General features: G+C 42.9%; 1 protein-coding gene across 7 annotated transcripts in view; it reads right to left on the reverse strand.

The window, feature by feature from the left end:
• The window catches only part of REEP1 (receptor accessory protein 1), a 77,445-nt gene that overhangs the window by 17,833 nt on the left and 46,314 nt on the right, over positions 1-13,298 (reverse strand). For 5 of the 7 annotated variants that reach the window (XM_072126269.1, XM_072126271.1, XM_072126270.1 and 2 more), the window contains exons 6-8: positions 11,151-11,313; positions 6,837-6,872; positions 98-246 (exon numbers count right to left, since the gene is read on the reverse strand). In XM_072126269.1, the coding sequence (XP_071982370.1) occupies positions 98-246; positions 6,837-6,872; positions 11,151-11,313 (348 nt within the window). The remainder of the gene's footprint in view (positions 1-97; positions 247-6,836; positions 6,873-11,150; positions 11,314-13,298) is intronic. The other 2 variants (XM_072126274.1, XM_072126275.1) reach the window with 1 other exon arrangement.

Here is a 13,298-nt window from a genome sequence, read left to right on the forward strand (position 1 = left end):
TGTAACTCAACCGCTTCTATGATCTTCTACAATTGAGATTACAAACACAAAGAGGAACTGAAACCCCTCCCCCCCCCCAAGCTTCTACATCCCATACCTCAACAGGTCGGTCCTTCTTCCGTGGTGGTTTGTGTATGGGAGCCTGCTCCAGTATTACTATTCCACCATCATCATCTTCGTCTGAAATCACTTCCTGTATCTCATAGGATGTGTTAATGGTTGTCTCACACTGATCCACCTCAACAACTGTGTCCACACCAAGCTACGTATTAAATAAATAGGAATATTATCAAAAGGCAACGCACTACATTGAGTAGATTACCGTGTAATGTTAGTCACCGCAACATCACCATGAACTACTTTATAAAAGACAATTAGTTTGAGCCACTAAGGATTAAAACAGATCTTCTATGTAAAACCATGTGATGCTTCTACATGCGTCTACTAAGTGTTGTCTACTAAAGCGGGTTAATCACGAAAAATAAAAAACTCAATGCATCTTATATCAGGAATGGGTTCGGCCCATGAAGCATGACCCTGCATTGACCATGGTTCTTGGACCGAACTGGGCAGATGTGAAGCCGCCATTAGCCTGATATTTCAGAACAATTTGTTAAAAGAAGGCACAGAGGACCTGGTTAGTGATAATCACACTGGAAACTACTCAAGGGACTGTACCATTATACAGAACATTATCTCTCTTTAGTAGTATAGAAAGTAAAATATTCTAAAAAATAATCCACCATGTTATAGTTTACAGCAGCCCCTTTACCCTCTTGGTCATGACTTTGACTTTAGGGATACAGCCATTTTCTGTCCGAGGGCTTGTTTTTTTTCATGTTCATTTGTGTGATTAATAACTTGTTCATTTCCTCCTGACTGAGCTGTGAGAGGGATTGTGTTATCGTGGGATGAAGTGATGTTTTATTGGTACCACTTTCAGAGCATTTAAGATATTTTTTAGTTGCTTTTTGTTACATTTTCTTTTATTTTGGATTATTTTACTTTTTTTTGTGTAGGTCACAAAACCTAATCATTTAAAAGTTTTGGTCCTAAATATATCCAATGCCAGTACTATAGTTTTTTTTTTCTTTAATGTGATTAAAGATTTTTATTTCACCGGTTTTGCACTTCTGTATTGCAGGAGACTGTTCATGTCATCCTGACGCTGACAGAAATCATGTAAGGCCCTAATTCATAAGACCATAAGTGGACCTTCAGTAAGCCACCAACTGCAATGAGACACTACCTTTTGATTATGTTGCTACCTCCTTTTGGCTGGTTTCACAATAGTCCGTGGTCACTGCTGTGACGAGTGCCGTGCCACAGACAAATCACTATGGTATATTAATATATGATGCACAGAGTTCTTGTTTCTACGATATGTAGTGGAGCTACTGGTGGCTGTTGGGGTAATAAGAACTCTGTGCATCATATATCAATATAATGCACAGAGTTCAATCACCACCATAGTTATCACGGCACTCGTTACGTCCATGATCACGGACTGATCACACACCACATAGATGTCCAAATTGGCATTGACCCACCTAACTTTGGCCCCTTTTACACAAACATATGATTGTCTGGGCAGCAGCCGGGTGCAAGAGGCAGTAGTGGTGAACGCTCCTCACCCCTCACCTCTCCACTGTGAGCCAAGCTGATCCCGCAAATTCAAATTGTGCAGCTGTATCACCGGCCGTCATACTTTTGTCTGCACAAGGCCTTAGGCTGGCGCCAACGTAGCGCTTTGTCTGCGCTTGCAAATTAATTTAACGCGAAACACCGGCGGCTCGTTCCAGATCGCAGGCGTTTCCATAGAAATGCCGATGCGATCGGGTCGAGGCCCGCCCCGGTGGGCGCGACTTTGTCTGCGTTTGCAAGCGCAGACAAAGCGCTACGTGTGGCGCCAGCCTAAGGCCCGTTCCACACTTGCGAGTGTGATGTGATGAACTTGCCTCACACTTGCAACGCATGCTGCCCAGATCTCCCGTCCCGGACACTGCAAATTGGAACTGAACTGACATGCTGAGTTCGGTTCCGGTTTGCAGCGTTCAGGCCGTGCGATCCGGGCAGCACGCGTTGGGAGTGTGATGTTATTACATGGATTAAGTTGAGTCACCTGTAAATATTTATTCATAATTATCTAATGCAGGTGTGTACTGGGCCATAGACATGTGGCTGACATCAGGCTTTGTAGAGGGTTTCTAATAACCAGCAGAACTGTGAATGCAGCTCTCAGGCTGCGTTCCAACGTTCCGTTTCAATTGTGTTTGAGACAGAATTCAAATGCAGCAGGGAGGGGAGAGGAGCTTGATCCGATCGCACATGCGTTGCGATCAGTAACAAGAACCAGGTGTTTTGCATTGTTTGATTGAAACGCAATGTGTGCACGCAACATCAGCTATAACAAAGGATCTTACTTAAGATCAGTACAACATAAGTAACGTCTTGTGTTTACAGACGTACTCAACTTTTTGGGTAATACTGTACTGTAAAACTATAAAATGGTGGAAATATCCTTTAAATAGTTGGTAATGGTAAATTCCCTTGTATAAACACTTTTGGTTAACGCTGTCATGCAGATGTGTAACACTTACATCAGAGCCCCAAAACATTGGTACATAGGGGGGAAAAAAAGATAAAAATATTAAGTCACTCTTCTCCATAAAGTCAATGAACAAAGGAACAGCCGATCCCTGCACATCACCGGGTTATGGAAGTCTCATTAGGCAATTTAATTGAATATGTGTAATGGTTATATCCAATGTAGCGTAATTTGAGATTTGAGATAATATCCTAGTGATATCCTGCCTAACCGCTGGCTTTCTAGGCTCCAAGGAAATGGTGACTTATTATTTACAACTAGCAAGTCATGACTGCCATGTAAGAAGAATTATAGGGGGCGGGGGAGGGGTTTAGGCTCTGACAGTGCAGAGTATTCCAGAAATAAGTATAATTCATATTCAAATGGATCATTAAAATATAAGCAGAGCAGAACAGTCTGTTACATCATCACTGAGAGCAGTGATGAGGGATCATGGGAGTTGTAGTTGTAGATGGCAGCCACCTTGGAGAAAACTCTGCATACTTGAGAAAGCCTATAACATTTTTTGTGAATCATAAAAACAAACTATTTTAGGTCCATTTTGTGATTAATGACATTGAGTTTTGTTGTATAAATTTTTTTGATAGCATTATGGGTTTTTTGTATCAGACAATCATATTCCCGGAATACCCCTTTATGACTATTGAGTTCTACTTTTAGACCTGCTTTTAGCAGGTGTAAACTTAATTGGAATTGTCCCATTCTTGCACCTAATTAGCCCCAAAACAGAGCATGCTAGACCCAGACTTTTGGTAAACTACGATTTGGTGCTAAAAAGTCGCACATCACAAAAAGTCTCAATACTGAGACTAAACAGGCAACTCATCACATGTATCACAAAGGGGAAAAACATAAGATACATTGCAATGATTAAGTAGATCAACTTCAGGAAACTTGAAAAAGTGGCACCCGAAAAACTATGATACATTTGCCCCAAAAAGTAAGATTTTCCAGTGCAGAATCCATTGAAGCTTATCAATTCCGATATCAAGGCCAATGCTGGAATATGGTGTTAGAAATCCATCCTTAATCATCATAGGATAAGACAAGCACATTAAAAGTACTGGACTGCCTGGGTCGCCCTTTCAAATAATATAACTATGTGTGATTGAATGTTGCCACGTTACTCTTAGAACTGTCACTTCTCTCTACATTTAAATGGTTTGTCCACTTTCAGCAAATAATTGATTTTGTTTAAGTAATGAAAAGTTATACAATTTCCAATATACTTTCTGTGCCAATTCTTCACAGTTTTCTTGATCTCTGCTTGCTGTCATTCAAGAGATAGCTTTATTGATTACATCCTGGGGATGGAAACCGATCCCTAGTTATATGATGTCACACAGGTGCACATCTCGTTATATGTCCTGGTCATGTGATGTCACACAGGTGCACGTCTCGTTATATTCCTGGTTATGTGATGTCACACACGAGCATGGCTCATTATATCTCTGGTCATGTGATGTCACACAGGTGCACGGCTCATTATATCTCTGGTCATGTGATGTCACACAGGTGCACGGCTCATTATATCTCTGGTCATGTGATGTCACACAGGTGCACAGCTCATTATATCTCTGGTAATGTGATGTCACACAGGTGCACGGCTCATTATATCCCTGGTCATGGGATGTCACACAGGTGCACAGCTCATTATATCTCTGGTAAAGTGATGTCACACAGGTGCACGACTCATTATATCCCTGGTCATATGATGTCACATAGGTGCACGTCTCGTTATATTCCTGGTTATGTGATGTCACACAGGCGCACGGCGTGTTATATCCCTAGTCATATAGAAAGGCGGACAAGGAGAGACCAGAAAAGCGCTCATAGAGTAGTATGGTAGTGGCTTATGGTGCTGACTAGGAAGAATGGAGAGAGGCTCACCGGATGTGGTTGTGCTGACTTAGGCACAACTCTAATGAAAGTGTAGATGGTTAATGTCTCCTGGTGCTGCCCGTGGACAAGGGTCATCAAGACGCGGTTGCCAAACCGGTCTGGAAGCGTAGTCGGTAGAGTAGGGAGGGTACTTGTCTCAGTTCGGCGCACACAGATAGGTGACATACACAAGATGAATCCAAAAACGGGGGTATTTTATTTCGTATCTCATACAGGTGCAGGGCTCGTTACACCGGCGTTTATTTACAGGAAGTAAACAATGAAACTTTCTATATAATAACAGCAAGCAGAGGTCTATAAAACCATGAAGAATCGATACAGAAGGTACATGGGAAAATTGTACAACTTTTCATTACACAAAAAAGTATTGATTATTTGCTGAAAGTGGACAACCCCTTTAAGCTTTTGATGCAGAAGAAAAGTAGGGATACCATAAGTGTCTAAAGTGCAACTTTAAGAAACTAGCTGTCCATATAAGATGGCCTTCACCCTGATATCATGGGCATAAGTGTGTGGAGTACCCCTTTAAGAAACGAGCTGTCTATGTAAGGCTGACATTCATCAGTAAATCATGGACTGGACCAGAGCCCTGTAACTACTTTATGTTATTGGCTTTCACTTGATTTGGACTTGATTTGTTTCATAAATCTCACCTTAAATTTAATGAGGTGTCGGATTTTATAGAAGATCCTGCAGTTTTTGGGAAGGATTTATTACTGCCAACTACAAGTGATAATTCTTACTGATGAGAAACTATCATTTGAAAATCTGCAGATGAACCTGATGAAGGGCCAGGTCTATTTCTGCAGATTTCATGTAATTGGGGCTGAGTTGCTATAGTAGACAGTGGGGCTGACAAGCCAAGGAGCAGCGGCTACTGCCATCTGTACAGCAAGGAGCTGGGCTGTGTTCACACTGATAGTTGTGTCGGCTTTTTAAAGAACCCTCTAATGGCAGTAGTGGCTGAAATACACATGGATGGATTCATATACGAACCTAAACCCAATTGCAAAGAAACACATTAAAGGAAATCTACTGTCAGACTCCATCATGAAAAACCAGGGACATTACTCATAGATCCAACCAAAACTGTGGTAATCTTCTTATATTTATTACCCATGGCCTCCTTTCTTCTAAAAATCATCTTTAAAAAAAAATGGTAATTATCCAGAAGGGCTCTGGGGGCGTTACCAGAGCCCCTCTGTGCTGTAGCTTCACAGGCTGTTACACTGATTCCCCCTTCTTCCTGCTCCCTCAGCATTTCCCCCCACCCTCTATTTCCTGTACTCTCACACAGTGAGAGGGGGGGGGGGGGGGGAGTGTTCCTGTACTGTGTAACAGACTGTGAAGATACAGGCCAGAGGGGCTCTGGTAACACTCACAGTAGTCCTTCTGATTTATTAGCATAATTTTAAAAATTGATTTAAGACATTTTACAAATTTTAGAAGGAATGAGGACATGGATAAGAAATATAAGAAGATTACCACAGTCACGGTGCATGGATCTATGAGTAAGTGTCCTTGGGTTATCATGATGGATTTTGATGGTAGATTTGCTTTAAAATGTAATGTCCCCCATTTGTAGCAGGGAGGGGGACACTTGTACACAGTCACTTTCCTTCAGTTTATGAAAGATGCCAACTACTGCTAGGGCTACAGTCACACGTACAGCTAGCACTGCATTTGTATGTGAATGGGCCTCGGCCTGATCTCATATGTGTTTCTATGGAAACGAATGCAATTGGGGATGCAACACACCGGGTTTTGGTTACCGATTGCTTGCATTTCCATAGAAACGAACATGCAGTCGGACTGAGACCCGACTACACTAGCGGTACGTGTGACCGGACCCTAAGGCTACATTCAGACGATGTATGCCCACCGTACCGTAGTATGGTGGGCACACATCGGCACTGCGGAGAGGCTGCTCTGTCCCTCTCCATAGGTATATACAGCGCATGGCGCTGTATCACATAAAAAGATAGGACATGTCCTATCTTTCTACGGGCTACGGAGCGGTACGGTGCCGCACGTGTGCCGTGAGCCCATAGAAATGTATGGGGGACGTGTATCGGCCGTATATACGTCCCCCATACGTGTGTGTGAATACAGCCTAAGTCTTCCAGGGAAGACTTTAGTCACATGTGGCCGCCGTGCCCTAACATGGGCTACTTATTAGGAATGGCTGATATCTGGGCCATGTGGTAGAGCATTAGCTGCCATCTACCATCAAGCACTTCACTTATCAGATTGTTATAGGGTTAGGAATGGTCCACAGAAACCAAATCTAGGTCAGTTAGTGTCACACATGGAAGGGGTTACTCACCTCGGACGTATTTGCCAGCAGAACAACACGCACACTCTGTAAAAAGGGCCATCGTCACAATTGTGATCATGAATTATAATCTACATGTTATTATCTGGATCATAAACTGCCACATATATGCCACTTAGACCACATTTCAGTGGAGTTTACGGTGGTTGTCATAAAGTTCCACTCCATATATTATATTATAGCCAACAGCTTCTTTGCTATTCTCCTCAGTGTAGCCTACCCCTGCAGCAGTTTTTTTTCTATTCTCCTCAGTGTAGCCTGCCCCTGCAGCAGCTGTCTCCTCTGACTGTGCTGCTTATCTCTGTGAAACCATCCATTGTGTACAAAAGAAATTCTACAGACCCTAACTGCTGTAGGGGAAAAGGCTGATGCTCCCTGCTCACTCCAGAGGGAGGAGGAGGTCATATGATGCTGCTCTCTGTGTGTAGTTAGCAGGAAGCTCTCTACAGCTCTGAAAGTGCAGAATTCTCCTACAAATAATAGTTGGGTAGAAGGGATCCCCTGTTCCCTAACAGTCCCTCCAACCCAGTGTTTGATTTAGCAAAACTTTCTCTGTCTCTCTCCCTACACAGCAGGGAAGATGTTAACCCTTAGTGCTCACACAGAACTATACACTTCATGTAGCTATTTCACTGCTGTTTCTACTACTTATTCCATGCACAATGCTCCTCCATGTGTATGTTACCTCACTAATCTGTAGGAATCTTGCTGTGTTTACTGCTAAGTTGCTTAATAAGAGAACAGCAAGCATCATGGGAAGTGAGTGCAGCTTATAACTGACTCAGATTTAGGGCAAAGACAGGAAGAGATTAGTCTCTGTCCATTCCTCTGCTGCTGAGGAGAATTTCTGACAAGTAGCTTCAGAACAAGCAGCACAATATGGGTATAATTTTGTCTCTTTTGAAAGTGGCAATTTTAAATGGCAATTTGGTAAAAATTATTAGGAAATTCGCGTTAGTCACCTCATAGTGCTCATAGTGCCCTTTAAACACTTGTTCTTAATGGTCCAACTGCATGGAGATAGTGCATAGTAAAGGCTTTGAAGTGGATTTGTAACTTTTACTATAGTAGTAATTAAGGAATCATAGTATCATAGTTTATACGGTTGATAAAAGACACATGTCCATCAAGTTCAACCGAGGAAGGGAAGGGATTGCATGAGGAAGGGATTTAGGGGAAACAATTCTACATAACATAACCATCAATGTTATTTAGGTGTAAAAAGACATCTAGACCCTTCTTGAAGCTCTCTGCTGTCCCTGCTGTGACCAGCGCCTGAGCTCAGCTATTCCACAGATTGACAGTTCTCATAGTAAAGAAGTCTTGTCGCCTCTGTTGACTAAACCTTGTTTTCTCCAGACGGAGACAGTGCCCCCTCGTCTTTTGGTTTGATTTCATCTGAAACAACTTGGGACCATATTTTTTGTATGGACCATTCATATATTTATATAAATTAATCATGTCCCCTCGTAGTCGTCTCTTTTCCACACTAAATAAATCTAGTTGTTTTAATCTTTCCTCATATTTGAGACTGATTGACACATTGAGATAACTGAATGAACCTTTGGGTTTATTCATACACATATACTCGGTCATGTGACACAGTCCATGTGGTGGCTGCATTACACGTAATGAACAAAATGCTCCGGGAAAAATCTATGACCTCTTTATACGAAGGATCAAAGTGACAGAAGCAATAAAGAGACGAGAGCGAATCACTGCTGTGTGAAGCTGACCTCAGGGTATGACGCTAATTTTAATATCTGACTAGATCTGTCACGGTGTCAGGTTCTCTGGAAATAAACAATTGTGCTATTATCATATGATAATCAGAATATGATAATAATCCCAGTATTCATGGAGATCATCTGATGATGAGAGAGCAGTGACATGTCCTCCCTGTATATAACAATGCCGGCGGTATTACTGGTGACGAGTGTTATAGGAGATGGGACAATCATCTCTCTGTCCTCTCCGTGATTGTCACATAACGTCTTCAGTTTCTTTATACTCTATACAATTTGACTCTATACAACATGGACCCGATTTAGGTGAATTTTATGCTCTTGTGTCTATTGTCACTTCATCCTTTGGATTATGGCCATGATGAGATGACTAGATGAGAGTCTCTAGGCTAATACGAGTTTGAGGTTTCTCACACTACGTAGTACAGTACTGTAGATTCACGTCATCTTTCGCAAAGACTCTAGAGTGTAAGTGTATTACACACATTTGATTTTCTGGTAGAATCCGGAGTACTTTGCAGATAATTTAGTGCAGATTTACCACTTTGTGTGCAGCAGATTCATGATCCATAGGACAAGCTCCATTTTTATTCATTTGGGTTAACAGGGTTGGCCAGTGGGGAATGGAAGAGGCCATTACTTTATGCACGTTTATACATTACTGTATGCACGTCCCTTTATTATAACCACTACCGTGTCAGTAGTTGGAGGGTCATACCAAGGACATACCCTTCGAACCAGTGATATGGGAGTGGTTATGACTTAGAGGGTGTGCAGACATGGCCTCCTCCATCCGCTGGATACAGGACATTACAGGAAGTCCAGAAACCTGCTGTTTGAGGGTCACGTAGCTTGCAGCTAACAAAAAACCTTAACAAGATAAATATAATGTAAGGGTCTTTTACTTACCCTGATAAAATTGATAATTTTTCCCATCTAAAATAAGAACCTTATTTTTCGAATGAAAGTAAATTTCCAGTTGCATGCGAACTGGGTTGCAGAATCCTATAAACATCATTGGTTGTGATGCAGATTTTGGTGTGGCTGCATCACATCTTCCATTCCATGTTGCCACTCTGTTGATGTCCCCACTGATAGATGTTAACTTTGTGAAGCCCTGAGTACTTCTGTACCCCTTCACCTCACCTTGTCAGTCCTAGTACTTCTGTACTGCTCCAAAGTACTTCTGTACCCCTCCACCCCGCCTTGTCAGTCCTAGTACTTCTGTACCCCTCCACCCCGCCTTGTCAGTCCTAGTACTTCTGTACCCCTCCACCCCGCCTTGTCAGTCCTAGTACTTCTGTACCCCTCCACCCCGCCTTGTCAGTCCTAGTACTTCTGTACCCCTCCAACCCGCCTTGTCAGTCCTAGTACTTCTGTACCCCTCCACCCCGCCTTGTCAGTCCTAGTACTTCTGTACCCCTCCAACCCGCCTTGTCAGTCCTAGTACTTCTGTACCCCTCCAACCCGCCTTGTCAGTCCTAGTATTTCTATACCCCTCCAAAGTACTTCTGTACCCCTCCACCCCACCTTGTCAGTCCTAGTACTTCTGTACCCCTCCACCCCGCCTTGTCAGTCCTAGTACTTCTGTACCCCTCCACCCCACCTTGTCAGTCCTAGTACTTCTGTACCCCTCCTAAGTACTTCTGTACCCCTCCACCCCACCTTGTCAGTCCTAGTACTTCTGTACCCCTCCTAAGTACTTCTGTACCCCTCCACCCCACCTTGTCAGTCCTAGTATTTCTATACCCCTCCAAAGTACTTCTGTACCCCTCCACCCCACCTTGTCAGTCCTAGTACTTCTGTACCCCTCCACCCCGCCTTGTCAGTCCTAGTACTTCTGTACCCCTCCACCCCACCTTGTCAGTCCTAGTACTTCTGTACCCCTCCACCCCGCCTTGTCAGTCCTAGTACTTCTGTACCCCTCCACCCCGCCTTGTCAGTCCTAGTACTTCTGTACCCCTCCACCCCACCTTGTCAGTCCTAGTACTTCTGTACCCCTCCTAAGTACTTCTGTACCCCTCCACCCCACCTTGTCAGTCCTAGTACTTCTGTACCCCTCCACCCCACCTTGTCAGTCCTACTCAGTCCATCAAATGAGACAATGGGGGTTTCTATCCATCTTATGGAGACCCATAAGCCACCAACAAAACCTTGGGGTTACATGTAACCAAAGGACAGATGATAAAGTATTATACAATCCAAACCAGCACTGAATTGTGGTAGTATCCAAGGCCAACTGCAGAATGAGTTTTTGTTCTTTCAGAGATGTTAGGCCCCCATAAATCACTGCATTAGGGGGGTTCCTAGTGTTCTTGAAAGTCATCTGCCCCTTTGGGCTATAGCTTGTAGGTAGTCAGGCTACTTTGGAGACTTCAACTATTGCGCCAATCCTTCTGTCACTGCAGAGACTGATCCATAAAGACAATTCTTACCACAATCCTACTAACTACTGATGAAGTCGATATATGTTAACGTTGACATGAATGGATAAGAGCTGTAGGATGAGGTGACACGAGGGACTACAGGTGAGACTAGGTTATGTCACATCTGTACTGACCTGAGGGTTCACTGCCTTGCGTTGCGCTTCGGGAGAGCTTGGCCTTAGTGGATTTGCTTGTAGTCCTGGTTGTGACTGGAGATCCTGAAGGGCTATCACCGCGGATGCTGGAGAGGTCCTGCATGCTGAAGCTTCTTAGTCGTTCTGACAGCGCTCCCTGTCCCTAGGGTTAAAAGAAAAATACATATATTTTACAGATTTTTTTTTATTGAACGCAAAACAGTAACCATTACATATCATGGCAAAAGTCGTGCTGTATACAATACCATTCACATATTTAAGGAACGCAACCTCATGGATTTAGTGGTTTTTAGCACAGGCAATTGACCATTAAACAGGATTCATTCTTTGTTTAGCTGTTAATGGATTATTTATCGTGGAAAAATATGCAAATGAGCCTCATGGGCTCCGGCGTACGCTACAGAAGCCTTTCATGGCTCCATCTGCTGCTATTTATTCACGCCTTTCTTTCTTTTGTGCTTATGTCCAGGTCCTTCCTCTCTTCCCCTGCCAGAGAATAGGTGACAGCCAACAAAGCAAGAAGGGGCTTCTGTGATGTACACCGGAGCCACTGAGGCTCACTGGCATATCAAAGCTGGTGACAGAGACCATCATGTGAATACAATCTACCCCTCAGGACGTCCATAATACACAGTTTCCCTAGTATGCCCTTCAATTTTCTGTGTGATACCAGGTCGTGTGTTGGACTTGATCAGAAGGACATTAACTTAATTCTGGGATAGCTGATTAATTTTGAATTTCTTTGATGTTCAAAAAAAAGGACCCTCCCATTTGTCAAAAGCATTGTCCCCAGTTTCCCTGGATAATTAGTGCATACGACGCCTGTAAAATGACTGAAGTTGTGCATACTGCAAGTGTAGTCCTCAACACCTTCCAAGAAGTAATGGTGTCACAAATGTAATGTCTCGCTGGAAGGGTCGTCACTAAAATTAGCTCAAGTTAGTTTCCTGGTCGGCTGTAAAGGGTTTGGCCAGCCCTCCCAAGCCACCTTTAAATTTCGGTTAGGTTTCCGGCTGGAGTTCCCTTGGTTTGAGTAATAAATGTGGGCCATTAATTATTGCTCTACCCACCCATAGACTGTTTAGCAGTAAGTAGTGAAGCCCATGTGGTTGGGGGTTGTTCTTCATATTGTGTTACAGTGATGTGGCTATGAAGAAGTTGCTGAGTTTTTGGTGTTTTGAAAGGAGCCAGGCTGAACATAGCTCCTAGCAGCCAAGCAGCCAGATCCTGAGGCCTGAGGTCTGATGACTTTCTGCTCCAGGAGCTGAGACCATATCCTGTGATATCTTTGTAATCCTATCTGGATTACAAATAAAAAACTGAGTCCCATCTTGATTATCTGGTTTCTATATTAAGAACCCTTGCATTGTACCCTGTCACATATGCTGAGGGTGCTCGTGTAAGTGAACGTATGTAGCAGACCTGAGTGAGTGAATGTAGCAAGAGGTGTGGGAGTGAATGTTTGTAGCGGAGCTCTGTGTAAATGAATGGATGTAGCAGAGCTGTGTGTAAATGAATGGATGTAGCAGAGCTGTGTGTAAATGAATGGATGTAGCAGAGTTGTATGTAAATGAATGGATGTAGCAGAGTTGTATGTAAATGAATGGATGTAGCAGAGCTGTGTGTCAATGAATGGATGTAGCAGAGCTGTGTGTAAATGAATGGATGTAGCAGAGCTGTGTGTAAATGAATGGATGTAGCAGGGCTATGTGTAAATGAATGGATGTAGCAGAGCTGTGTGTAAATGAATGGATGTAGCAGAGCTGTGTGTAAATGAATGAATGAAGCAGAGCTGTATGTAAATGAATGGATGTAGCAGAGCTGTGTGTAAATGAATGGATGTAGCAGAGCTGTGTGTGAATGAATGCATGAGCAGCACTGAGTGTGAGTATTGATATAGCAGAGCTGTGTTTGCTGTACTTAAGTGTGACCAACATGGAATTTTCAAATTAGTGTTAAATATTTTTTTCCTTTTTTTTTGACTGATTAAATCTGGGATGCATCTTAAAGTAGCGTCTTTTAGCCTATAAATAATATGTAGTATATAATTTTAGATTTGCGGACTCCCCTTGTAAATAATAGCACTTGTATCTGCTCCAAAAAATATGGCGTTAAGTCAGTTTACAT

This window comes from Engystomops pustulosus, chromosome 1, assembly GCF_040894005.1.
Source record: "Engystomops pustulosus chromosome 1, aEngPut4.maternal, whole genome shotgun sequence".
Classification (NCBI taxonomy): domain Eukaryota; kingdom Metazoa; phylum Chordata; class Amphibia; order Anura; family Leptodactylidae; genus Engystomops; species Engystomops pustulosus.